This window comes from Vanessa cardui, chromosome 15 (assembly GCF_905220365.1).
Source record: "Vanessa cardui chromosome 15, ilVanCard2.1, whole genome shotgun sequence".
Classification (NCBI taxonomy): domain Eukaryota; kingdom Metazoa; phylum Arthropoda; class Insecta; order Lepidoptera; family Nymphalidae; genus Vanessa; species Vanessa cardui.
Window position 1 is genome coordinate 531963 of NC_061137.1, and position 24477 is coordinate 556439.

Genomic DNA, 24477 nt, shown 5'->3' on the forward strand with positions numbered 1-24477 from the left:
TTTAAAGTGATGTTTGGTACATAATTAAATAGAATACAATCATTTTTATAATATTTTTATTTTCTAAATTATTTAGTTAATAGAGTGATAATTTTAAAGAGAGGGTATACATTGAGTTACTCCTTAATGAATTTAACGGAAACGTGAAATGCTATATTATAATTTTTTAGATAAAAGCGTAAAAAAATATTTCATGTCTTCATATAAGTTATTTTTAAAAACAGTTTTTAAACAGAGGTGGTACTTGTTAATAACAAAAACGACCAAGACTGTCACAATGACAAATGACATGTTTAGCTCTTCAGGATTATAACATTTTATTTGTTCAAAAATGTCTGTGTTATTACAGACAAGTAAATGTATTTTTAGAAAACCGTTTAATAATACCTTTTGTAAATATGTATTTTTCAGAAAAAACTCCGGTAAATTAACCTTAAAAGTAATTATACAATCGTATCACAAACAACATTTATAGGTTATGTTTAACTTTCAGATGTCCCTAAAAAGTTTATAACGTTTGACGAAGTAGTTGCTCAAAGAAGAGTGGAAGCAAGGCGTAGTGTTGTCGTTCAAGTTAATTCCGATTCATCCTTCAATGAACTCTACGGTTACTGCTCTAAATATGCACCAATAAACGACATTTATCATTACAAAAACTCTGGAGGAGAGGTAGCTTGCATCTTTATTCGTAACTTAATTGTATTTTCATTATCAGTGGCGGATCCACTATTTTCTTCTGGCATCAAACCTTGTATTTTGATATTCTGTATCCACGACTGAAACTTTTTTTATATATTTCGTATTAGTATGTATCTAGACACAGTACCTATGTTAATACTATTCAATTATTTATATTTCAGCATTTTATGGTTATAGAATTTGCATCAGAAGAAAATCTTAAAGATGTGTTGAAGTCTTGTAGTTCCCATAACAAAGACCATGATGTTATATCAGTGCAATCACCTTTTCTTTGGTTCAGAGCGGCTGTGGGCAATAAAGAAAAGTATTCAGCCACCGGGAAAAAGCTTGCTATAAAAAATGGGACTGAGATTTGTAATGATGATGTCTTATTGGAGGATATATTAAATTGTGAAACTGTATCAGATCAAATACAGTTACTTTATGATAGGACAACTTTAAATGACTTGAGTATAAGACTCCGATATATTGTGGCAAGACAGGTAGTGTATAACATATCTAGGTGGTATAATTCAGTTTTGTTTCTTAATGTTGGTATCAAAGTGCTATAATGCTGCCAAGCAATTACCCAAATATAGAATGTTCATTGTACAACAGTGTGTACATCTTAACTATGTTAGTAAATTTGCTACTTTTTATTTATCATGTCTGGGAGGATAATTTGAGTATTCAATATGAACTCATATTTGAATATGGATAAAAATACTTAACATTAATTTGACTTAAGTAAAACTAAATAAATGTGGGTATAATTCAAAGCAGGATTGAACTGTTGTTAAAATAAAAGAGCTTGTGAACAGCACAGAAGCTATACTTATATTTATCTCTTGATGTGTTAGCTTTATTTTAAATGGAATAGTCTGAAATGAAGATTTTTAACTGATGTTATCATTTATTTTTGTTTTTTCATTGAAAATGAACACAATTTCATAAATTTAACTGGATTGCAGTTGGAGATGATATTCAACAGCCTGTACACAAATGTCAAAATTCAGCCATTCGGTTCCTCTGTCAACGGATTCGGGAGGATGGGCTGCGATTTGGACCTCGTGCTAATCAACTCAATAACCGAGGAAACGGTAAAGCAGCTTAGCACGGAGTTGGCTCGTAAGTGTAATTGACGAGTCCTCTGAGTAACTGACGCGGCGGTGACAGGACGCGGCTGCGCGGCGCCTGGTTTTCCAGGAGAAGCGCAGCGCGCGGCAGCTGGAGCTGGCGGGCGCGCTGCTGGAACTGCGCGTGGCGGGCGTGGCGCGCCTCACGCGGATCCTCAACGCGCGCGTGCCCATCGTGAAGTACGCGCACGAGTACGCGGGCCTGCACTGCGACCTGTGCTACAACAACTCGGCCGCCGTGCACATGTCGGCGCTGCTGTGGCAGCTTGGCGAGCTGTGCGCGCGCGCGCGGGCGCTGGCCGTGCTGGTGCGGCGCTGGGCGGCGGCGGCCGGCCTCACGCAGCCGCACCCGGGCCGCTGGCTCACCAACTTCCCGCTGACCCTCATGGTGCTGTTCTTCCTGCAGCGCGCCGGCTTGCTGCCCTCGCTCAACCGGCTCGTCAGCGAGGCGGGTCGGTGGACTTTATACTAGCTTACAACAACAACAACAACAACAGCCTGTAAATTCCCACTGCTGGGCTAAAGGCCTCCTCTCCCTTTGAGGAGAAGGTTTGGAACATATTCCACCACGCTGTTCCAATGCGGGTTGGTGGAATACACATGTGGCAGAATTTCTATGAAATTTGTCACATGCAGGTTTCCCCACGATGTTTTCCTTCACCGCTGAGCACGAGATGAATTATAAAGACCAATTAAGCACATAAATCAGCGGTGCTTGCCTGGGTTTGAACCCAGTTCAATCATCGGTTAAGATGCACGCGTTCTAACCACTGGGCCATCTCGACTCTTTATATTATACTAGCTTGAATTTCTTTATTTAAAAATACATTTAGAACTCATGTATTTTGTCAAATTGTGTCAAAAGTTATGTGTATAATATTTTAATAAATATGTTATATTACATAGAAAAAGATGAAACAAAAAACCGTGTATGATTTATTTTAATATGATTGCAGGGAAAGAAGATATTCGAATAGCCGAGGAGAATGTCAACTGCACGTTCCTTCGCGATCTGAACAAACTGCCCGCGGACTCGTACGAGCAGAACGACGACGATCTGCAGACATTGCTCTTCAAATTCTTCGAGTTCTACTCGCAATTCGACTTCCAGGAGAAAGCTATTTCGATCAACGAGGGTAAAGCTATCAGGAAACCCAACTCCCTCCCCCTGTACATAGTCAATCCCTTGGAGCAGTCGTTGAACGTTAGCAGGAACGTCAGCTACGAGGAGTGCGAGAGGTTACGCCTGGAAGTGAGGAACGCAGCCTGGCACCTGGAGTCCTGTCTCGACGGCAAGAAATCGGACGACTGGGGCATTCTAGGACTTATAGAGCAGAAGTCCTCTAGAGGATTGAAGAAGTTGTTGCGCGTAGGGAATTCCCATAGATTAGTATCAATGAAAGACTTATTCAGTGATAATGATGACGAACCTTCGGTGGAAGGCATACGGTCGAAAATGCAAAAATTTGTCAAGACTGATAAGGAAGTGGAATCGAGTGTGAAAGAGATGAAGAGTGAAATGAGTAAGGAACAAAAGAGTGAGAAGATGAAGTTTAAAAATAATCAAACTGCAAGTGCGGTGTATAGAATAAGAAGGGATAAAATTATTTGATGTTTTGTGTAACTGTAGGGTGTGATTTAGTAAACAATTAAAGCATATATTCATTATTTTAAAGATCACCAATTTTATTGACTAAGGATTTATTTGTTTTTTTTTTAAGATTTACATGTTATTGAAGATCTCCCAACACTATTGGCCCATAAGACAATTGCGGACTCCATAGTATCCAAAAAAGTAAATATTTAAAAAAAAATTAATTGTGCAGTTTTTAGGTTTTCTTAAAGATGGCGTAATATTTTATTTCCATAGTTATCCTAAAACAGTGTTTTTTTATATATGTGTTTGTAGAGTAGTTTTTGGGCACTGTTCCTAAATTTGATATATTTAGACATAGAAAAGTCACAAGTAGCTTATTTCCAAACCAAGCTTGTCACTGTTCCTCGTGTTGATACCAAGTTTATAATTTCTAGACACAACTAAATATTTTGTAATGAACATACAGTTAATTTTAAACTATCTATTAAGAAATGTTATTAATACATAATTATATATGTATTGTAAATTTATTAAATCTCTAAAGTAAAATGGTATTGGATATAACACTGTTGAAATTACTTTAAGAAATGCCTCGTTTTTGTCAATATGAGACCAGTTGACCAAGGTATATGGTTCATTCTACTCTCCAATTATATTGCATACATATAATATACTCAAAAAAGAAACTTCTTTAAATTTCTAAAGCTCCAAGTGTTTTCTTCATCAGAGGCGAGATTTACCTTTTCTGAGTTCTTTATTCAGTATTTGATATGGTCTGTCCACGCCGTAAGATTGGTGAAACCGAAAAAAGTCTGCCACTTTAAAATCAGATGTAAGTGGAAATATTATTTTGAAGATTGTTGGAATTGATGGAAGCGAAGTTAAAACTAATGTTTATATCAAAACCGTTTATTTGTAAATAAAATTCTTTATTATCAATTATTTTATTTATGTTAAATCACCCATTAAAAACATCGTTGTATACATTAGAATGCAAAATAATTGCTTAATTGCTAAATAGAAAATATGACATATTTACAAAAGTCGTATGTGACTCCTATTGAGTACTTTTTAACGTATCGACGAAAATCTTCACTTTAGGGTTGATTTCTCCTTCGACACCTTTAATTAGCTTTTCGAACATAACTAAATTGTCGCCACAGAGGTTTTCAAAAGTCTCCCTATAATTTTTTACATTTATCAGGTCATATATGTACTCGTGGAGGTTTTTCTCGTGGCATATCTCCTTTATTCGACGCGCACAGTCGCGCGCCCAAAAAGTTTCTTCGAGATATATATTGTACGTCTCGTTCTGATCAAACACACGAGTCTGAAAAATAAAGTACACAAATGTTTAAGTCTACAACTACACCGGGTCACGCGCTTTAAACTCGGAACACAGTAACAACATTGTACATTTAGAAGCATTTTGACAGGGGTCAATCGGGCGGGTCTGCACAGAGTATTGGAGCACAGATATAGGTACATATGGTAAAGTAAAGTAAAGTAAAGTAACAGCCTGTACATTTCCCACTGCTGAGATAAGGCCTCCTCTTCCATTAAGGAGAGGGTTTGGAACATATTCCACCACGCTGTTCCAATGCGGGTTGGTGGAATGCACATGTGGCAGAATTTCGATGAAATTAGACACATGCAGGTTTCCTCACGATGTTTTCCTTCACCGCTGAGCACGAGATGAATTATAAACACAAATTAAGCACATATATATATAGTACTGCTTGCCTGGATTTGAACCCGCAATCATCGGTTAAGATGCACGCGTTCTAACCACTGGGCCATCTCAGCTCTCAGGTACGTATGGGAAATCTGAAATTTCAAATCGAGAATTCGACTTGCCGCAACTCACCTGCGCATCCAGCGCGTCGCTGGCGCACACCTCGGCCTTCCAGTCCAGCAGCGCCAGCGCCGCCAGCCGCCGCGCGTCGACGCATGCGCGCAGTGCGGCCCGCGCCGCCAGTGGCGCCACGCCGGCGCGCCGGGAGAGCGCCAGTGGCGCCACGCCGGCGCGCCGGGAGGGCGCCAGCGCAGCCGCCGCGCGCGCGCGCAACTGCTCCTCGTCGTCGTGCAGCGCCACCGCCGCGCAGCCCCACCACGCCGTCCGCGCCGAGACTGCGCCGAGCGAGATTTACACGAGGTAAGTTAGAGTCAGAAGTCAGAAATCGCTGATAAAGTGGGGAGTCGCTCCACAGTTCGCAATCGTGACAGAAGTCAGTGCAACATAGGCGTCGATAATGCTGATCCCCCAACGCGTCTAAATACTTTTGGAGATATTTTACGCATTTTAGTCTCGAGAAATCCTCTAGTACTCCAAAATAAGTTTAATCATATTACCATAAAGGGACAACTACCTAGATAAGTTTTTCCGAACGACATCCAGCTCAATCGCTTTTATAAAATCGGACCCGCTGGAGTATTTAAATATGTCGATATATTTGGTTTTTTTTATAAATATGCCACATTGCGTCTCTTCCAAATCGTCAAGAAAAATTCAAGAAAATGTAAGACGACTTTAAAGGGTTTACTAAAAATTCTGCCAATAAAAATTTGAAGCGCATATACGCGAATATATTTTCTACTATCGCCATGATGCAAGAGGACACTAATTTGTTTTACCTTGCTTGGTGGTGCCGACGTACACGGTTACATTTAACAGTGTATATCTGACGCCGGAATAAACTAAGATTATTTATATTAATATTTCCAATAATATAATGTTTATACTTACATTGCTCCTCTTCACTGAGACTTTTCAAATTAATATCCTGAAACACTTTCTGACTGTTTTCGAGAAACTCTACGACCACCGTCCTCGTTTCGTCGTTGTTGTGAGGCAGGCTACACGAGAAGATCACATTCATCGCATTCACGAGCTTTGACTCGTTGAGGTCACCGGCCGCCATTTTGGGGCACAGGAAGTTGCACAAGTTGCCTAGGTAGAAATGCATCAAATTCTCATGTTCGTTATCAATGTAGTGGAGAAGTTTGTCAATGACAAAATCGTCAGAAACGACCTCGTCTCGGTCCATTTTAGCTTGTATTATGATCTTTGCCGCGTCACGTTTGAGAGTTAATAGTTTCAAGCACTTTTGGGTGCACTCCAAGTATTTGCTAGATTTTAAAATTCGACATAAGCTTTCCGTATATGCTGAGTCGCTTTCGAACATGTCCAATCCGCTGCATATTTCAAGTAAATGTTCCTGCAAACTATTTTCAACTTCGAAAACTCCGTGAAGCATTAGGAGATAGTTTAAGGCAGTTAATGTAACTTCGTAGCACTCGTGCGCGAGGCATTTGTAGACGAACTGACAAATGTCGTTGTTTTTTTCATATCTGTGTGAAATGACCAGTCGCAAGTAGGCTGCGTTCGCTAAACACAACTCTCTCCCAGGGTTTATTTCGTGTTTGTTTTCAGTTACTTTGAAAATAAGCTTATTTAAAGTGATTTGGATTTTGTTAATAAAATCTTCTTCAATTAATACATCGAATCTGAAACAAGATGTATTTACCTTTAGTAAAATCTTATATACAGTAGATACTTTTGGAAGTACATAAAAAGAAAGATCTTTCGTATTGATTATTTGTAATCAGTAGTGGTACTGACTTACAAACGCTAAATGCTAGTGGATGTGAATTATAGTTATCTAGTTAATTTAACTCCAAATTATAAATTCGAGTCTACTTTTTTATATTTTGGAAAATGAGAGTTGTCAAATAAACCACCACCAGTATAAACATTGGAATTGAAGATATATGAACTATTCCTCAACTGCGAACTGGTAATATTGATACAAATAACTAAGCACTCACCTCCATATAAGGATATTAATCATCTTTATGTACTCGTCGGCAATCGGGTAGCAAGCCAGACCTCCTAAACTTTGCCGGAGGATCCAACTCGTCTGCTCCAAGAGCTGTAGCAAGCGGGTCTTGGACTTGTCTATTGCGAGTTTGTCTGGTTTCGCTTCCAACAGTTTTATTAGCTGCAAGTTATCAGAACTATAATTTGATTTTCTTATATGGGTACACACCTAGATCAAAACTAAAAATCAGACAATCTTTATTCAAGTATGCTCAAAAACGCGCTTGTGAATCGCCATGTTATCGTGTTGATTTAAATGGAAAGCTACCACCATTTCTAAGAGTAAGTTTATATCGAAATATTAAAAATTTTGAATGGTGCTGTCGTTTCGGTAATATATGTATGTATATTATGAAATTTTTTATATCTATTTAATAGTGAACCAACTATTTCTCTTCCAGACGACTGAAGTTAAGCAACTTTCAGCACTTCGATGGTTAGCCGACTAAATACTAATCGCTTGCGCAGCATTAGGCTCACCTGAAGCAATATTCCGTGACAGTAGTTCCTTTTGATTTTCACGTCGCTCAGCAATTCGAACATTTCTTCAATATGCGGGATATATCTAAAAATATTTATTATTTGAATATAACTTAGATTTGATTTTATTTTAAAAATTTAACAACAACAACAAACAACAACAACAACAGCCTGTAAATTCCCACTGCTGGGCTAAAGGCCTCTTCTCCCTTTGAGGGGAAGGTTTGCAACATATTCCACCACGCAGTTCCAATGCGGGTTGGTGGAATACACATGTAGCAGAATTTCTATGAAATTTGTCACATGCAGGTTTCCTAACGATGTTTTTCCTTCACCGCTCAGCACGAGATGAATTATAAAGACAAATTAAGCACATGAATCAGCGGTGCTTGCCTGGGTTTGTACCCGCAATCATCGGTTAAGATGAACGCGTTCGAACCACTGGGCCATCTCGACTCAAGACAACAACTACTCCTAATTAAATAAACCGCTACACCGCATCCGGCGTGGTGAGCACCGCACTGTTCGCACACACGGAGTACTCACCGCTCGGACTCCACGAGTGCGGGCGCGGCTCTGGCGGCGAGTCTGCGCGTGGTGAGCACCGCACTGCGCGCACACGAGCGCACTAGCGGGACGAACGCAGTCAACTACAAGTTAAAGTAAATATAGATAAAGTTTTTATATGTTTTATGATTATGAATTCCTATTGGTTCCGTTTACTTAAGGCAATCAGAAAAGAACTGGAAGAACAAAGAATGGAAATCCGGGAAAAGCGTCACAGTACAAGTTACGAACAATATAAACAGTCTGCTTGAGGAAAAATTCAGTGTTAGAACATAAACATGAAAATCTGAAAGAAAGAGTAGAAAACCAAGAAAAAAGACTATATTTCATAGAAAAACAAGAAAGAAGAAATTCATTATTGGCTGGATAGAAAAATAATTTTCCATAATTGTCTTACAGTGACATACAAGAAGACCAATGGTGGTAACTTTTTCTACATTAGGCATAAAAATAAGAATATTAAAACAAAAAGAAGCTCTAATGAATACATCAAGGAAGATTATCCAAAACAAGTACTAGAAAAGAGGAGGGAACTGCAAGACCAAGTGAAAAGGGAGAAAGAAAAGGGAAATATAAGTCGCGAAATAAGAAACAAGACAAAACTAACAGATGCATTACACCAAGTGCCAAACTTTAATGGAGCTGGGTCGGACATGTAGCGAGATGCACCGACCAGCGATGGACTCTCGAGAGTACGAAATGGTCCGGACCACAAGCAAAAAGAACTGTGGGCAGACCACAAAGAAGGTGGAGAAACGATATAGAAGAAACCACCGGGAAAGACTGGATAAAATTAGCACAGCATAGGAAAAAGTGGAAAGAATTGGAGTAGGCCTATACCCTACGAAGGGGTTCCTATAGTATAATTTAACAAAAAAAAACAGAAATAATACAACACTGACATCGATAGATATAGGTATTTTCTTTTATAAAGTATGTTAACATTATAGGAAATAAAAAAGGCTTTATTATTATATTAAAATTGGTTTTGTTATTATCGCGTTAAGTATTAATTGTCCGTGCGTCTAGTTTCTTATTTAACACAAAAAATATTATTTTTTTAGGAAATTTATAATAGATACATTGATCGTGGTACCTTCAAGTTGGAGACGGTCCCTTCGAGTGAGGAGGGGTATAGTCTGGCCAGCAAAAGCAAAATTGGGTAGAGAGATGGACGTAGCAATCTTTCCTCGTTGTCATCGTGGACCTCTTTTAGCTTTTCCTGCAAAAGGAATTATTTATGACACGAGATAACATTATTTTGTTCAGGAAATAAACAAAAATTTAAGCCCTCTATAGATATAAAACTAGAAATAAAAAGTTTAATTTACTCACGAGCATGAAATCATAAAGTTTCGGATATTTTAGGAAGAATATCCGTCCAGTCATCCGGTTCCGCACGCACAAATTCTCCGAATCTTTATTGCGCTGAACCCCAAATATGCGCACCATCAATGCGCTGAACAGCAACGTGGCCGAATTACGCTCCTGGAACCATCAAACACTTGTAATGTAAAAAATGTAGTTGCGTGTGTTACAACCCGGGAGCGACAGCTGGCACCGATTGAAAATGTCACATTCCGAAATCGCAACTGTATAATCAGAGATCAACAACAACAACAGCCTGTAAATTCCCACTGCTGGGCTAAAGGCCTCCTCTCCCTTTGAGGAGAAGGTTTTGGAACATATTCCACCACGCTGTTCCAATGCGGGTTGGTGGAATACACATGTGGCAGAATTTCTATGAAATTTGTCACATGCAGGTTTCCTCACAATGTTTTCCTTCACCGCTGAGCACGAGATGAATTATAAAGACAAATTAAGCACATGAATCAGCGGTGCTTGCCTGGGTTTGAACCCGCAATCATCGGTTAAGATGCACGCGTTCTAACCACTGGGCCATCAGAGATCGTCGGGAGAGAACTGTCACTCACGAGCCACGACTGGCGCTCGAAGCCCCGCAGCGCCAGCAGCAGCGCGTCGGCAGCGCATGCGGCGCCGCGCTCGGTGGCGGCGCGGTCGCGCAGCAGCGCTCGCAGCACGTTGAGCGCGTGGCAGCGCGTGGCCGCGTCACCCGTGCGCGCCACGCGCAGCAGGCGCCGCGTGCACGCGTCGAAGCCGCCGGGATTACCGTGCGCCTGCAGCTCCGTCATCACCAGCGCCTGCGGTGCATCGACTGGTGCTTATCGTGACGTCACACACGGCGACCGGTCCCGCAAGCATCGGCCGGCAGCGCTGCCCGTACCTGTATCATGAAGGGCAGCCCCGCGCTGCGACGGGTGGCGCACAGTCTATTCTCGGGGTCTCCGCTCTCTATTGACGTCAGCAGCTCTTCCAGCCACAGTTTGGGCAACGAATTAAATTCGGGATTCCGACTTCGCCATAAGCTGAAACATTTATTTATACCATAGGTGCTAAATGAGCTGGAGGCGCTGAGGCAGAAAATGCCTTAAAATCATGCTATTATAGATACCTAAGCGGAAACTACATAGGTTCGACACATCAACGTCAAGTATTCCGTTAGAAACTGTGGCGGCAATGTTTTGAAATCGTGGACATACGACAAAAGGTTTTCTTAAGGAATTTTTAGCGATTATCGCGAAAAGTTGTGTCTTTTTGGGTTCGTATTGGTCTAGGTTTAGCCAACCCCGTCCAAAACTTAGTTTTAAAAAAGACACAATTTCAGCCATAAGCATTCGGTTTTGCTTGTTGTTGAGAAATATTAGCGCGGCCGGTTTATCAGGTATTATGGAACTGTGTCGACTGCGGAACATCATATGCTACTTATTTGCAACAAGTCATTAAATATAGAGAATAACGAAAGTAGAAGATAATATGCAGCTTCGTGGAACACCCGAATTGATAAATTTCAAGTCAGAGCATACACCGCCGACAAAGACAAAGTGAAGTTGGGAATAAGGGCTTTGTACTTTAAGCGATCGAAACCTTCACTATGTTCAAGCTGCAAATGCCTCTCTTTGGACTCAACTGCCTTCACCCATATCTGTCAGGTAAACTAGAATATAAATGGCTGACGACTTCGCTACTCAGCTGGTGCTTATCTAGGACAGTTAATAATGAACTCCACTCTCTTGAAGAACAAGGAGGTGATGATGTCGATTATCATGACACAGCAATTTTTGACTTAAAAAAAATACCTCCTCATAAAAATGATATTTTTTGAGTAAATTAATTTTTTCAAGCGGCACATTATAGTACGTACTGGGCACATTTTATTTTAATAGAAATACAAAAATTGCTGTTTCATCATAATGGTCATGACGTGATGGCTATTGAACATATATAATTATAAAATTATATAACTGAATAATTGAAAGTCTAAGCGGTTGCTTTTTTAGGGATGGGGTGCACCAAAGCAGTCAAGTCAGTAGGCTTGCTGGAAAAGACGCGTGGAAATCGGTACCAACTCGGGAAGATATGTCCTAATCGCGCTCAAAGAAATGCCTTATGATGGCTGCTGCGTTTAACTTGAACAGTAACGATATATCTTTGTCAACCCTATATCTATATACATACCTCGTTAACATCCTCGTAAAGCCGACATACACTTGTTCGAAGGCCCCCCTATGTTTGGTCTCAGTGAGCAGGGTTGTGAACATCTCTCCCACTTGACGTACGAGAGTGGAACGGAGGGTCGCAGGTTGGAACTCGTCGTGGGTTAACACTTGGCTTACTAAACTGCTAAGATTTAGAGACACCTGCGGAGTTCATTACATTTAATTTGGATCAAACTCAGACTCAAATAACTTTATTCAATATAGAAGTATTTAACTTTCTTAGTGATGATCAATTGAAACAGTACCACCGGTTCTGAAAAGAAATTACCCTGACCTGAGAAGAACCGGTGAAAGAAACCAAGCGGTTTTTTTTCCTCATATATTATATATGAACAATTTAATATGAAATAAAATAGCCAGGAGGCGATCCTTTCATTTCTAATGTGTGCTATCGATAAAATCATTGTATAATAACCTTTTGCACACAAGCGTTCCTTAATATTTTTTAAATTTGGCAACAGAAGCATTTTGAACGCTTTCTGAGATCCTGTTGTAAAACCGTATACATTGCCCCACAAAGGAGTTACTGACTCTATGCAGTCGAGTAACAGGAGTAACAAGTTTGTGTTTGTTCTTTATACCAATGTTATGAGTATCACATTTTCTCATAAAATCACCAATATTTACTTGGTGGTAGGGCTTTGTGCAAGCTCGCCTGGGTAGGTACCACCCGCTCATTAGTTATTCTACCGCCAAATAACAGTACTCAGTATTGTTGTGTTCCGGTTTGAAGGGTGAGTGAGCCAGTGTAATTACAGGAACAAGGGACATAACATCTTAGTTTCCAAGGTTGGTGGCACATTGACGATGTAAGGAATAGTTAATATGTATCATCAGCACACAATACTATATCATGTTTGTTCCTAACCCGAAAGGGCAAGTCATTTATGTATGTGAGAAACAGAAAAGGTTCAAGAATTGATTCTTGAGGGATCCTCATATCAACTGACACCCCAGGAGACCTTTTTCCTTAAACGTCAACCCTCTGAATTCTATTTTTAAGATAAGAAGTCAGAAGGTTGAGTGCACATATGGATACTGGAAATTGTATTAATCGCAATATAATTAATGAAATTAAATATATATACGAGTAAATAAAAATATAATAAAAAAATTATGTAAACCAAATACAAATAAATGAATATCGTTTACAGGATGCCTTTCTTATTAACACATAAACCGGACGAGTTAACATTTGTTAAAGAATGTTACTAGTACGATATTCTAAAAAGAAATGGTATTTTAAAAACAGAAAACCGAGTTTGAATTATAGCAATATCAGATGTTATATAGTTTACAATGTGTATTAAATTACAACGACCCAAACCTCCTTGATTGATCTCCACGCACAGAGCAGGACCATCTGTGCCGTCACCTCGTGACCATCTTCGAGTGGGATGTGCCTGCAAAAACATTTGACGTGATACTTTTGTAATTCAGAACCGCTGCTCGTACAGTGCAGTGTCTCACCCCATGTGGCCGGTGGTGGGCAGGTGTCCCTCGGGCGCGGCGCACGTGAGCACGCTGCGCACGCACGCGCACACGCGCACGCACGCGCACAGCACGCGCTGGAGGCCGCGCGCCCACGCCTCCGGCGCGCCGCTGCACGAGAGGAGTGAGTGAGACGACATATGCCGAGGCGCTCGGTGCCAGAGCGAGACGCGCTACTCACAGCGGGCTCAGCGTTGGCACGGCGTGCGCGAGGCAGTGCAACACGCCGTACATGGGCGCCCGGCGCGCGCCCAGCACGATGCTGCGCTCGCAATCGCACAGCTGCCAATCCAGCTCGTCCAGCAGCGTGCCCAGCAGAGACAGCGTCACGGCGTTGGGTATGGCACTGGAACATATTGACACCCGGTCGGAACGAAGTCGCTTTCGGTATAAGTTGTTTATGCCGAATTAAGCGTGTTCACGATTTTTTTTTAAATAAAAAAGGATTTTCAATTACCTACAATAATATACATCCTACCTGAAAATCAACAAAATCAAAATCAAAATAAACTTTATTCAAGTAGGCTTTTATAAGCACTTTTGAATCGTCATTTTACAATTAAGTGAAGCTACCACCGGTTCGGAATGTAGATTCTACCGAGAAGAACCGGCAAGAAACTCAGTAGTTACTCTTTTTTAACATTTAAAAAATACAACGTCATGTTAATTAATTACAATTATTTCAATTAATGTATCCTGCTTGGAAGTCAACAGGTATTAACTCCACGCTTTTTTATCATCTACAAAATCTTGTATCGAATAATATGCTTTTTCTACCAATGTATTTTTTACAAACGATTTGAATTTACTAAACGGCAAAGTTAAAAATTTCTGCGGAATTTTATTGCTACAACGAGTATTAACTCCACGCTTTTTATCATCTGTATGACCTTGTGTTTAATAATATGCCTTTATGAAATAACTCATTTCCGGCTCACCTCTCAGTCCCCGGTAGAATATTTTCAGGCAGCATGTTCTTAAGTAGCTTGAGCTTATAGACGGCGGTCACGCAGTCCGTGGGCTTGACGGACGACGCTTCCGCTAATATGTCTTTGAGTTCTAGGCTTGTGCTGTATTTTTTAGACTGAAATATAATTTAGATGATTATGCTGGTAGCTGAGAGGATACAAACCCGGGAAAATATCACAGATTTTTAAGACAATATCGATTTTCTAAAATCTCAGTGTAGTAATTGAATTTAAATGAATTACATAAAAACTCTACCACATGTTTATTCCACCAACCTGTATTGGAACAGCGTGATGGAATATGGTCCAAAAACTTCTCCTCAAAGGGAGAGGCAGTGGGAAATTGACAGGCTGTTGTTGTTTCATTAGTGTTTAACGCACACATAACGTATGACCATTCACCAAAATGTCCTCACCTTTATCATGTCCACGGGACATTTACACAGCAGCTCCAGCGCCAGCGCCTTGTTGTTCTCGTAGCTGTCCCCGAGGTGACACAGAAGAGTTTCTATTTGATGCTCTTGCCAATTCCTAGAAATATTTCCTCAGTATAAGTAACAGTTCGTTCTTATCTTGTGATGAATGTTTTGATCTTCTAGTACGCCGCTGGATAGGTGAGTAAAATTGCCAGGACAACAGATACACGATAAATGTAAAATTATCAAGTCGAGAAATTGATTTCATCCCGGGCCTTGGGGGCAATTACTTGGTCACCCCTTTTTTAACGTAAGTTTCAATTTCTGACTTCAAACATCTGTTTCTCTAAGGTCCATTCGATATACACTTATCCCCATGTCTCTATTTTTTGCTAATAAACTTTAGATTGAGGTTCTCGCTAGAACTTTTCCTCCAACCTTACCTGACGTATCCGTGCATGGTCAGGCCGGTGGTCCACGCAAGCAGTTGTAGTGCGACGTATCGCCGGCTGTAGTTGGCGCCTTCTAGCAGGCTATCGTAGCAGAGCTCTTCCAGCTGATCGATAAACGTCAAGTAATATTGGCTCTTATTATCCTCATCGTTAGGGTCGTTTTCGCGTATCAGAGCACCGTAGCTGCTCTCTAGTCGCTTTATGAACTGGAAAATAAATTCTAGAATTATATTGAAGCTTTTACAAAATACGGTAGTACCGTTATCATGGTCTTGGAAGTATATTATTTGTTTTGTTCATGTTAATTAAAATCTAATTTCATATTTTTGATCGCCTTCTGAAGTACACTAGGGCGAAAATTAATTATATAAAATCGAAACACCACTCATCATTAATCACGAAATCTCGGAAACTATAACGCCTTCAAACTTGAAATTTGGCAGGATTTTACCAAACTACACCTCTAAGGCGGCAAAACAGGGGTGTGCAGTTTGTGTTTTATACATTTGGCGCGGGTAAAAGCCGCAGGTCCGGGTAGTAAGTAAATATAATCTTCTTCATTCATCGTTGTGACTGAAGATAGATGCTTAATGATACAGGATACCCTGGAATTTGTTTGTTTTTTCAACGTGGATGGGACCTTCCTGTGTGAGCCTAGTAATAGATAATGTTTACATAATGTTGTCTTAAATTTTCGCGATTATTACACATTTAAATAAAACTAGTTATAACGGATTTGAATCGCGTATATTAATTATTTTTGACATCCCGACGTTTCTCCAAATAGACAAATGCCACCCGTGACCACGAACGCTGTAAAGTGCTCGAAATCTCGGGATGTCAAAAATAATTAATATACGCGATTCAAATCCGTTATAACTAGTTTTATTTCAAGATAATGTTTATTTACCCTTTTTAAAATGGACAGCATTAGTTGCCTAAAATGCGGCTGCTGAGCATTGATGTTGAACTTCAGGAACCAGAGCACGAGGTCCAGTTCGCTCTTCGTGAATATTTCCGTTGACTTCGGGGACTCCACTATGAGAGATAAGCACAATATTCGGTTCTGGAAGAAACAATATTGACATATCATTGAAGACATGTTTATCTGTGACAATGATAACAAAGTGGTCTATATTGGCTCGACAACCGACGAGGGGTCTATGTAAGCAAAAATATAATCGGGTTCTACGAGAGTAACTCGTAATAGGCTATTTGAATGGTTTTTAAAATCCGTTTTATATTATTTAGTAGAGGTTAAGGAACCCGGTAAAAGTTGATTTTTTATCTCTAGTACATATTTGCCGAAAAATATCATATTAAAAATTCCATATTTAAATAACGCGCGAAAACGCTACTTGGACAATATGGCGCTGCAATGGGGTCGGTGACGTCATTTTGCTGTATTTTAATCTGTGGTACATATAGTAGAAAAGCATGGTTTACAAGAAAGTGACTTCATCATAAGTCCGGCCAATCAGGAGCGTTTTGTGTCACGTGACAAACGTTTGAAAAAATGCATTTTTATTTATTGATTTTTGAATAAATTAAGTATTATTTTTAACTTTCGATAGTAAATAATCATTTTTAAACTCATAATATACACTGATTACAATAATACACAATTTATTTTTCGCATTGTCAAAAAGCCTATTAAGCACGTCGTCCCTTTATTTTATTATTTTATTATCGTAGGTTTTGTAAACAAACTTATTTTCGTTAATTAATAATATTACTATATTATGGAGTATATATAAGTGTTTAGTTTAAAAGTCAAAATTGGGTAGTGACACGGGGTATTGGGTAGTGAACCCGTTGCGAAGTGTCACCTGCTCGTTGCAGTCCACAGCCGCGTGTTCCAGCATCTCGTAGGGCAGCGCCCCTCGCCAGCGCCCGCCGCTGTCGGGGGGCAGCGCCCCCGCGCGCCGCAGCGCCGACGCGCACACCAGCAGGTTCCGGGGCGCAGCCCGCGACGCCTGCATGCGCGGCAAGCTGTGGAGCCGCTGCGGTGAGCGTTGCTACTTTGACCAGCGACAATCTTTGTATCTTTGTAAGAGTCGAGTTGGCCCAGTGGTTAGAACGCGTGCATCTTAACCGATGATTGCGGGTTCAAACCCAGGCAAGCACCGCTGATTTATGTGCTTAATTTGTCTTTATAATTCATCTCGTGCTCGGCGGTGAAGGAAAACGTCGTGAGGAAACCTGCATGTGACAAATTTCATAGAAATTCTGCCACGTGTGTATTCCACCAACCCGCATTGGAACAGCGTGGTGGAGTATGTTCCGGGCCTTCTCCTCAAAGGGAGAGGAGGCCTTTAGCCCAGCAGTGGGAATTCACAGGCTGTTGTTGTAATCTTTGTATCAAATACTCACCCGCGCAATACGTACATACAAATGCTTTATCAACTTATTTTTTTATCTGTTTTCCTTATTATTTTCGAAGTAAAACTTTTTCACTTCCTCTTTCAAGGGTAATTAAAATATTATGGAAATATTGTAGAGGTAGTAAATGTTGATATCCTTTTGGCTTTAGCTTAGCGGGGGCTTTAACAGATTTACCGGAGTGCGCTGTTTACTGTTATGGTACGTACATGTGGTCCATGAGTTCGCTGTTAAGTTTCAAAGCGAGAACGAGTAAATTCTCCAGAATGGTCAGGACGGAGGAATCCACGGCGTCGTCGTTGACGTGACTCAGGATCGGCGCTATCCACTGCTCGAATATGACGTCAGCGCTGGCTGACTGGGTGTGCTTCTGTAACAGCATCTCCAGAGCCGTCGTTGCCTGTCAACATGGTCATTGAGTGTAGCGCTACGGGCGGAATTCAGGATTGGAAACATTACCGATAAGAGTCGATACGAAAAACTTTGTTAAACTTTATTAAATGCCATCGATTGATTTATGAGTAGTGCTTAGACATGCAGAGTTCGTAGTATAAAACAGTTAAAAGCTGAACATAGGAATGTAATATATATTTTATGATAAACAGAAACGCATAAAAAAAAACAGAATACCTGTTGACTTCCAAGCAGGATACATTAATTGAAATAATTGTATTTAATTAACATGACGTTGTATTTTTTAAATGTTAAAAAAGAGTAACTACTGAGTTTCGGTTCTTCTCGGTAGAATCTACTTTCCGAACCGGTGGTAGCTTCACTTAATTGTAAAATGACGATTCAAAAGTGCTTATAAAAGCCTACTTGAATAAAGTTTAATTTGATTTGATTTGATTTGAATAATTAAATTACAAATGACAATACAAAGCACGTCTTGTGATTTTAGAATCTGACACCGGCACTCGTCGGACCCACGGTTGACCTGTCTAAGCTATGGCGTGTGTAGGTATATACGTTGCAGACAATCGTCATATGACTGTGATGTCATGGTACGTGTGTGGCGACTCACGGCGGCTTGCACGGGCTGAGCACGCAGCGCGGCCAGCAGCGCAGCGGGTACGTCGGGGCCCGCCCGCAGCGCGTGCGCGACGCCCAGCTCTGCGCCCAGCGCGCACACGCCCACGTAGAACCCCTTGCGCTCCCGGTCCAGAGCGCCCAGCTGAGCCAACAGCTCATCCAGGGCTGTCTCGTCGCCTGCACCGAGCGGGCCGAATAAAAGTAAGGATCCGCCGCTCGATACCGAACTTAAGAACTTAGATTTACTAACAATTATTTCTAAGTTTGTCATCTCCAACTGTATCTCTGCATGGTATTCACCTTAATAGGTAATGCATTTAGTTTTAAGTTGTATTAAAATTGTATACCTTTGTATGTTTTGATGTACTTGCCACTGGTGAATCTTAAATAAATAAATAAATAAATAAATTGAGACTAGAATAAAGAGAGAAAAAAGTATATGAGTAATAGTTGCGTAATCTTCAGTTTTTCCTTAAACCACTTTTTACGGCACGAAAGATTGTTTAGAGAAAAGGGCACAAACATTTTTTGACGTCTGACCCTTAATAGTTTATTGAGCGTATATAAGTGTTATCATAGAGCTGAGATGGTCCAGTGGTTACAAAGCGTGCATCTTAACCGATGATTGCGGGTTCAAACCCAGGCAAACACCACTATATATATGTGCTTAATTGTGTTTATAATTCATCTCGTGCTCGGCGGTGAAGGAAAACATCGCGAGGAAACCTGCATGTGTCTAATTTCATCGAAATTCTGTCACATGTGCATTCCACCAACCCGCATTGGAACAGCGTGGTGGAATATGTTCCAATCACTCTCCTTAATGGAAGAGGAGGCCTTATCTCAGCAGTGGGAAATTTACAGGCTGTTACATTTTTTTAATTTAAGTGTTATCGGGCGTACCGTGGCGGCGCCGCAGGTCGGCGCGGCGCACGATGCGGCGCAGCGCCAGCGCGGCGGCGTGCTGCACGGCGTCGGCGGGCGCCTCGAGCGCGGCGCACAGGCGCGGCAGCACGAGCGCCGCCAGCCGCGCGCCCGCGCCCGCGCCCGCCCCCGCGCCCGCGCCCGCCAGCGCGCGCCACACGCCCAGCGCCGCCGCCGCGTCCCACGAACGCCTGCGCCCATGTGCATTTAGGGAGCTGCTAAAGTTAACCTCATATCCGGTCGAGTAAAGGTAAATAAAAGTAAAAGTAAATACATTGGTAGAAAAAGCATACTGACTGAGAGAGACTGGGATTGAGAGGTGAGCCGGAAATGAGTTATTTCATAAAGGTATATTATTAAACACAAGGTCATAGAGGTGATAAAGAGCGTGGAGTTAATACTCGTTGTAGCAATAAAATTCCGCAGAAATTTTTAACTTTGCCGTTTAGTAAATTCAAATCGTTTGTAAAAAATACATTGGTAGAAAAAGCATATTATTCGATACAAGATTTTTGTAGATGATAAAAAAACGTGGAGTTAATACCTGTTGACTTCCAAGCAGGATACGTTAATTGAAATAATTGTATTTAATAAACATGACGTTGTATTTTTTTCAATGTTAAAAAAGAGTAACTACTGAGTTTCTTGCCGGTTCTTCTCGGTAGAATCTACTTTCCGAACCGGTGGTAACTTCACTTAATTGTAAAATGACGATTCAAAAGTGCTTATAAAAGCCTACTTGAATAAAGTTTATTTTAATTTTGATTTTTGATTACAAAGTTGTCCGAACCTCTCGCCTATTTCCAGTATGTTTCTGGCGATTTTGATGATGGCCGGTTCCCCGCTGGGAAGTTCGACTTCTAACGTGTCTGTGGGTATCACGGTGATGAGCGCCGAGTAGATGCAAAGTTTGGCGGGGTCGTCGGACAAAATGTCTTTGAAATTGTCATCGTTGTGTCCCGATTCTAGTATCTGTCGTAGAGAGTAATTTTAATTTTCAGTCTTATAATACGCAAATATTGGAGATTTTCGTATGTTGATTTTTTTTTCGCTTCACGCAACGATGGTATCCGATTTATGTATTTTTTTTATTGCCCTCCGTCACGTATATAATCAAACTCAAATATCAACAATACGTACGCGTAAGAACTAACGCGCACGGTAGATTTTTGTCACGGTGACTGTTTCGTAAGAGTGACGAAGTCGATGAGAGTGTCGAGTCCATGAATATGTATGGAGTTGCGCGAACGTTACGACGTGACAATTGGGTGACATTTGTGTCCGCTAGCGACAAATTTGTCGCTCTCGTCGTCAGTCTTGCGCTATCTCCACTTTGACTGCCGACTTTGGCGCGCGCAAATGGCTTCCCCATCTATTCAAAACGTAAATATTCGTGAAGACAATACTGATAATTATTTTCTAATAGAAGAAGTGGAAAAGAGACCAGCTCTTTATGATAAAAAATTGAAAGAGTATTCAGATATTCACTTGCAAATTAAAGTCTTTTTCTGCCGAGTCTCACGAGTTCACAGAGAACCACCGAACCACTTCGAAATCCAATCGAAAATTTTTTGTCACTGTCTCTACTAATGAGCGCACTCCACTTTGGAAACGTCACGTGACAATGACAAACACTTTAAAGACCGTAACAAAAGTCACCAGTGCGCGCTAGTTCTAAGACTTGCTTGTTGATAGTTGAGATTGTGCAAAAATTGGGAACTAAAGGCCCCATGGGGATTTCTAAATTTTTTATATAGTCATATATTACTGTTATTATTTACATACTAAAAAAATCGTTATTAGGAGTAGCCTGACAATCTCATTCCCAATATATACACAAATAAATAAGACGTATTCGCGCTATTTTTTTATAAGAAAACTTACATCAATCCAAGAGTCAGAATTGTTTTCCAAGATATGCATGGAGACATACAGCAATCCACAGACAGATTTAGTGTCCATCGGTGCTTCTTCGTCACATATTAAATACTTTAGGCTCGTTCGTATGTCTCTAAATAATGCAATCAAGTTCGATGTATTCTCTTCTCTTATTTTTTGTATTATGTGCAATAAAAGTCTTAAAGTTGAATGAACTAAAGTAAATATTTCGTTTTTTTCCGTAGGCGCTACAGCTTTACTGTCATCGCTAGAAAAAAATACTGAGTGAGTCGCAATCGGATTTAATATAATACAGCATCACCATTCTGCCTCGAAGTCGATGTGTGTAAATTCTTGGTAAACTTTGACTAGACTTTGCACAATGCCAGGAGCTTTAGTGGTTAGCAATAGAATTAACACCAGAAATAAGTACCAATAAAATTATATATTTAGCAAACAACAGTAGGGTTGATAATATATTCAATGGAATTCAACTTCCAACTTAGTCCTCACTAGGAAAACAGGACTACGAAGAGGACTATCTATAACTATCATTTACTTCCCTGGATTATATCTGAAAGGTTATGCCCATGTTTTAGAGGTGGGGTATGCTTGCAGATTTTAGATAGAAAAAAGGTAGGTTAGGTAGGTAGGTAGGGTCAAATTTATTCGAATTTTGTTCAGAAGTTGTTGTGTTTCTAAAATATTAATATCGACTTGCTCGCGATACTTGGCGTTTATTAATAGATTTTTAGGAACTTCGAAACGAGGTTTGGTTTCGATTCAATTTCATTGTAAACTGACGTCTGTTCGCACTTTTAACATATACTTTTTATACAGTCGCATTCTACCCGCAGAGTTACTTTTTAAAAAAATTAATTCTTAAAAAGATAATTGTAAATCTTAACAATTTAATACATATATTGCAATCAAAATCCTCTTTAATTTTCTGCACATCTATGGTTGGTGCTCTTCAAAATAAGATCGTAGTCGATCTTTTACGTACAGCTTCTTTCCATAATCATTGAAACAAAAATCTGCTGATGCTATTAATATATAGGATTATAATCCCAAATTTCGAAAGTCAGGTGTTAGGCATCCTATTTTACTAAATATGTTATCTGTATGTTACATGCCAATTAATTTAATCTATTTAATTACTATGTTAATTATATTGCATCGAGGTTCCGAACATAATGCAAGAAGATTCACTATATTATATTATTATATACATTATATGTGTATAAAATAATACTTTTACCGTATTTTGTTTGTATAAATTTGGTTAATATTAATATAATAACATACCTTAATGAAGAAATACAACAGTACAAACAATTTTTGAAATACTCTGCAAGCTTAATTTCTAAATTTTGTACCGTAGCTGCTCCGGAAGGGAAGTTTTCAATGCAGCTTGTCACTTTAGTAATCACTGGGACATAGCTATTATAATCTGTGCATGGCTTATTTATAAGATTATCCAGCTCTTTTGTAAGAAGCTCTGTAAATTCCTTCTGAATAAAATCATTCTTGGTGACATATCTGAAAATAAATGTTGCTCAATTAAGCAATATGTACAGACCATTTGTTGACAATCATTTCACAACTGCAAAGTAGAGCATATTTCACATTTTTGATTGTATGTTTGCTCAGGTTTGTAAAGAGATAAGAATGCCAATTTCTTTGTTTACATAAGTAAATACAAATGTAGATCAAATAATATTGAGCATTAGTGCTGTTTTCAATTTTTTTCCATAATACTCAGGAAGACAAGCAATAGTCATTGGTTCCGTAAAATATTTTTAGCCAATCCTTACAACCAATATCTGTAGTTACACTGGCTCACTCACCTTATGAACAGTAACCCAACATTACAAAGTATTGCTGCTTGTCAGTAGAATATAGGATGAGGTAGTACTTACATAAATACATACTTAAGGCTTTGCAAGCTTATCAAGATTGTCTTTGATCAAGCCTTATCTAACTTACTTTTTCCAATAATTTGGAAACTTAACTTTGGAAATAAAACCGATAATTTGAGTAATAACTCAAAGTAGATGCCATGGAAAGTGATTAATTTGTTTCAAGCATATATTTGTTTTGTAATATTGTTTTTTTTTTTAGTGTTAAATAAATCATTATTATTTTACCTTGATACCATGCATTTTGCTGGGTGTTTAATATCAGCCTCTAAATAAACAATAACTAGGAAATTGACTGTATCATGAGTGCAGTTGTCTTTAATTCCGAACAATATTTGTTTTATAATTGAAATCTGCTTTTCAGATTTTGCCTTCAAAAACTCATTGAATATTTCATTTTTCTCTAAAATAAAAAAAATGATAATTATTAAAGGTATATATAAATATATAGGTATAAGGTATATAGGCTTTTAATTTATTAAGAATACATTTTTTAATTGCTATATAATTGATAAATGACACAAACAAATAGTATCAATATGCACTGCTAGGAACAGTGAAATCAAAAATCCAAATATAATTTAAGTAGGCTCTTTTGAAACCACTTTTGACTCATAATTTTACAAGGTTAATTTTTGCTTAAAGGAACGAAAAGTAGATTCTACTGAGTAGATCCAGCAACTTTTAAAAATAACTTACTTAGTATTGTTTTATAACAATCCGATATAAACACTGGATCGAAACAAGTTGTGTTTTTTGTTTTAATATCACTACTACGAATTCTAAGATTATTGGAATTCATCTTAATTTAAAGAATATGCTCTGCTTATGTATGAGCGCCACATGAGCGGCTTAACATTAGTTTTTGTTTAAATATTTTTTAAAAGCATAAGCGATCTTAGTCGATCATTGAATAAATAGTAAAGAGTTTATAAATGAAATTTAGGATCATATGAGAGTTTTTTCTTTTATGTCACATATAAAATAGTGTAAACACGAGGGAAATCGGGGCTAAATTACAATATGACATTCAAATTTCACGTAGAAAACTTTATGTATAACCTAAAATAAACATGTACATCAACTGACATTGACA

General features: G+C 39.3%; 2 protein-coding genes across 2 annotated transcripts; one reads left to right on the top strand and one right to left on the bottom strand.

Annotated features, from left to right (window-relative positions):
• Positions 1–257: 257 nt before the first annotated feature.
• LOC124535869 (poly(A) RNA polymerase, mitochondrial-like) lies at positions 258–4350 on the top strand. The gene is made up of 6 exons (XM_047112265.1): positions 258–422; positions 494–669; positions 861–1181; positions 1650–1778; positions 1855–2266; positions 2771–4350. The coding sequence occupies exons 1-6, from the start codon at positions 332–334 to the stop codon at positions 3424–3426; spliced, it is 1785 nt and encodes a 594-aa protein (XP_046968221.1). The 5' UTR covers positions 258–331; the 3' UTR covers positions 3427–4350.
• LOC124535879 (thyroid adenoma-associated protein homolog) lies at positions 4345–24477 on the bottom strand. Its single transcript, XM_047112279.1, has 27 exons — positions 24081–24477; positions 23610–23784; positions 22768–23001; positions 21466–21727; positions 20372–20553; positions 19561–19772; positions 18650–18834; positions 17835–18025; positions 17073–17235; positions 16154–16309; positions 15235–15449; positions 14792–14906; positions 14346–14491; positions 13589–13753; positions 13387–13518; positions 13244–13319; positions 11876–12057; positions 10584–10725; positions 10273–10500; positions 9674–9826; positions 9435–9560; positions 8318–8421; positions 7772–7856; positions 7240–7412; positions 6158–6918; positions 5279–5541; positions 4345–4741 (listed from the first exon to the last, which is right to left on the bottom strand). The coding sequence occupies exons 1-27, from the start codon at positions 24181–24183 to the stop codon at positions 4469–4471; spliced, it is 5202 nt and encodes a 1733-aa protein (XP_046968235.1). The 5' UTR covers positions 24184–24477; the 3' UTR covers positions 4345–4468.